The sequence below is a fragment of the Amphimedon queenslandica genome, unplaced genomic scaffold (assembly GCF_000090795.2).
Source record: "Amphimedon queenslandica unplaced genomic scaffold, v1.1 AMPQUscaffold_10938, whole genome shotgun sequence".
In the NCBI taxonomy this organism is placed as follows: Eukaryota; Metazoa; Porifera; class Demospongiae; order Haplosclerida; family Niphatidae; genus Amphimedon; species Amphimedon queenslandica.
Window position 1 is genome coordinate 3,747 of NW_003548815.1, and position 4,225 is coordinate 7,971.

A 4,225-nucleotide genomic window follows, 5' to 3' on the forward strand; every position below is an offset into this window, starting at 1 on the left:
CAACTTAAAAAATTTATAACAAATCCAAACTTGATTTGAATCAGGTCAAAATTGTATGAAACCTAAACTTGATTGATATCCCCTCAAATTTTCTCCATAATATACACGTACATTTATATACAATGTGTACAATGTATGTGTACATTGTATATATTTACATATCTTATTAATATACTCCCTCATTCCTCTTGTCCTGTAGGTTCCTTCCCCTCCGACTCCAGAGGGTCGGTCATTGAGAAGTGGTCGTACAATAGACACTAGGGAGTTCAGTGGATATTATGAATATGAGGAGGGGGAGAGGGGAGGGGCCAGTCCTCCTGTCCATGAGGGAGATAGTGACAGTGACGCTCTCATTGATGAGGGGTGGGACACTGGGAGGTAACCATTAGGATTATTAATTGAATTAATTAATTAATTAGTGCAAATTAGTTAAAATGGCTGTAACTTGAAAAATATTTATCAGAATTAGCTCAAACTTTCTACACAGTTTAAGTACATCAATATGTATCAGAAAATGTAATAAAAATTTGGGGTAATTTTGGAACCATTTTTCAGAAAAAAACATGGGCTATAGCCTTGGGTATTTTTTATAATTTAGGCATTTTCTTAAAATGGTTGTAACTTGAAAATTTGAAGTCAGAATCAGCTCAAACTTTCTACACAGTTAAAGAACATCAATGTGTATCAGAAAATGTAATAAAAATTTGGGGTGATTTCGGAGCCATTTTTCAGAAAAAACCATGGGCTATAGCCTTGGGTATTTTTTAGAATTTAGGCATTTTCTTAAAATGGTTGTAACTTGAAAATTTGAAGTCAGAAACAGCTCAAACTTTTTACACAGTTTAAAAACATCAATATGTATCAGAAAATGTAATAAAAATTTGGGGTGATTTTTTTGGCCATTTTTCAAAAAAAAACCATGGGCTATAGCCTTGGGTATTTTTTAGAATTTTGGCATTTTCTTAAAATGGCCGTAGCTTGAAAATTTGAAGTCGGAAGCAACTCAAACTTTTTACTCAGCATAAGGACATCAATATGTATCAGAAAATGTAATAAAAATTTGGGGTGATTTTGGAGCCCTTTTTCAGAAAAAATCATAGGCTATAGCCTTGGGTATTTTAATGGTGCTATTAGCATTAGTACATGTACTTACTTGTACATAATACATGTATTTCTATTTCTCTCTTTATTCCTCATTGATATGTCCTGCAGTACTGCCTCCAGTGATATATCAGATTGGGCCAATGAAGCAGCTCCTTATAATCCATCACTCTCCAACAACAGAACAAGAAAGAACAGGAGAAGGTACAATGGACGTATACAGGCATTTTGTGATAAATTTTACTAAAATTGTACTTTAACGACTTTTCTACATTGTCAATTGTTATTAATGTATTCTTTCATTCTGCCCCTCACCTTTTTTTCCTGGCCACTCCCACTGCCCCACCCCTTTAGAGAGTCCACAGTATCTGAGATCCCATCAGAAGTGACTATTGATGAAGAGGAGAGACTGAGAGATAGAGAGGGAGGAGGAGGAGGGGGTAGGGTTAGGAGGACAGTTAGATCAGGAGTGTTACTATCATCATCAACCAATACCAGCAGTACTACTGCTAATAATGATACTAAACCAATGGAGACTAAACACACTGTGAAAAAAGTAATGGGAAGGAATTTGGCATAATACAGTATAGCTAGAAAATTTGGAGTGTTAAAATTTGGCGAATTGACTCCAAAAGAGGTTTGGAGGTTAAAATTTTGGTGAAATTTTAACTCTGTGTATGCTTCTATGGAGCCTTATCAAATTGGAAACTAAAAATTTGGCAAATGGACCTCAATTTGCCAAATTCGCCCAAGTTTTACTCCACCAAATTTTCTAGCTATACGGTATGTACAAGTACATGTACATGTAGTTCAAATCTTTCAATATTGAGAAATTATTTGTGAATCTCTTGGTTTAGTTAATTGTTTTAACTACAAAATTAGAGGAAACAGTATTGTGTAGTTTTTAGTGTATTTGCAACGTACAACGTACATGTATCTGTACACTGTACATGTATTTCATTTTGTTGACATGTTCCCTCTCTCCTTCTCCTCCTCCAGGTTAGGAAAGGGTTTGATTACAGTATCTATTGGCCGACTGACTGGCTGAAGATGAACTCACCTCAAGTATCACCATATTACCCTCAAGTGGGGGACATAGTCAGTCACTCTATTACTATTATATTTATTTATTTATTTATTATTATTATTATCATTATTATTATTATTATTATTATTATCATTATTATTATTATTATTATTATTATTATTTATTATTACTCCCTGTTCAGGTGGTGTATTGTTATCAAGGTCATATAATGTACAGAGATGAAGTGAAGAAGCAGAGACCTTATGTATGGAAGAACCAGTTACTCCCTCATCAGAAATACCCTCAAATGAGAGTAAGGGAGGAGGCTTAACTTGCACATGCAGAAAGAGAGAATCTATTGCATGTACACACAGCTTATGTGCATGTGGTGGTCACTTACAGTTGAATCACAGATTTCAATTTGATGTGCAATTTTGGTGTAGTTTATATTTACAGTCTAATGTCACTAGTTACAGATATTTCAATGTACATGTACATGTACATGTACTTATGTTGAGTCATCCTGCTTTTATTGATGAGTTAGCATGTCAATAGTAGCTGTCACTCCATATTTGAGCCTTACAATAGCTGTGAAACTTAATCTTATTATTCCAAGTCACTACATGTAGCTCAGTATTAAATGGCTTTTATAGATTCATCAGGCTATGCCAAGTTGGCTATACTGTACTTAATAATGTTTTTATTTCTTTATTGTAGCCCCAGGAGTACTGTCTTGTTAATAATGTTCATTTTGTGGTTGGTCCACCTACACTCTGCTCCATCACACTAAGTAAGTACATGTACAGTAATAACTGTATACAATCTATACATGATGAATATACTTTTAATGGGTGGGTCTAAGCAAGCAAATGATTACATTATTGTTGAAATCAAATTAGTCCATACGTTATGTATACATGTACATGTATTATGATAAAATGGTCACGCTATACGTATCTTTCAGGAAACATCTACTTTAAAAATTTGCTGAATAATTTTTAATATTAGCTACGTAAGCATTACTTTAAAAATTGATACTATGATCCTAACATTTGATCGTTCAATGACATTATTACCACACTTAACTCTCTTCAAAAGTTTCTGACATCAACATGACAGTAGCACAATTATGTACACTGTACCTGTTTGTAATAATAATCACATGAAATAGATCACATGATACTAATATTATACTGTAAGAATAATAATGGCCCAGTTCAGTAAAGAAGAGCTTTCTTTTGTTGAGGATCTTCCTAAGCATATGGAGATAGAGTGTCTGGTTTGTCTGAAATTATTGACAGATCCTCATATTGTGAGCTGCTGTGGACATAATTTCTGTGGGTCTTGTATTGAGAGAGTAAAAACTAGTAATGGATCCTGTCCTATGTGTAACGAGAAGGAATATCAAGCAATACCTGACAAGAAGTGTTCACGTATTATCAATGGATTGGAGGTCTACTGCAGTAATAAGGAGAAAGGATGTCAATGGAAAGGAGAATTGAAGAATATGTCTACTCATCTTAATAAAGAGAAGAGAGAAGGAGAATGTCAATATGAAGAAGTGAAGTGTCGATATCGAAAATGTCAAGAGAGAAAGCAACGTAGACATCTTGAGGATCATGAAGATAAAGAATGTCCTCAACGTCCATTTCAATGCCAATACTGCAGGAGGAAAGGTATGTTCCTCTCTATTACAAAGGATCATTATGAGGAATGCAGGCAGTATCCTGTTACTTGTCCCAATAAATGTGTGTCTACTGAAATGCCACGAGGTAGTCTCGCTGCTCATATCAATGAGTGTCCATTAGAGCGAGTAGATTGTGTGTTTAGTTGGGCTGGTTGTAAAGATAAGCCATTACGTAAAGATGTACATGTACATGTACAAGCTATTGCTATTAAACACTCGACACTATTAGCTGTAGCTTGTGGACAATTGAAGAAAGAAAATGAACAAATGAAACAAGAAATGGTCGACACATGTCAGCTAGACTGATGAGAGGAAATATATCTAGTGGTCTTCTTGGTGATACTGCAGATTACTTCGTATTGCTTGCATTTCATGAAGGAAAGTTTGATGAGTTCAAACCAAAACTTCCT

General features: G+C 34.7%; 2 protein-coding genes across 2 annotated transcripts; both read left to right on the forward strand.

Moving 5' to 3' along the window:
* Positions 1–131: 131 nt before the first annotated feature.
* Positions 132–3,601, forward strand: LOC109589753 (bromodomain and WD repeat-containing protein 3-like). Its single transcript, XM_020005777.1, has 7 exons — positions 132–146; positions 200–378; positions 1,213–1,305; positions 1,456–1,657; positions 2,101–2,199; positions 2,331–2,441; positions 2,846–3,601. The coding sequence occupies exons 1-7, from the start codon at positions 132–134 to the stop codon at positions 2,987–2,989; spliced, it is 843 nt and encodes a 280-aa protein (XP_019861336.1). The 3' UTR covers positions 2,990–3,601.
* Positions 3,336–3,804, forward strand: LOC109589754 (TNF receptor-associated factor 5-like; the record flags this gene model as incomplete). Its single annotated transcript, XM_020005778.1, has 2 exons — positions 3,336–3,591; positions 3,658–3,804. Coding segments are annotated over exons 1-2 (403 nt in total), but the record flags the coding sequence as incomplete, so codon positions are not given.
* Positions 3,805–4,225: the final 421 nt, after the last annotated feature.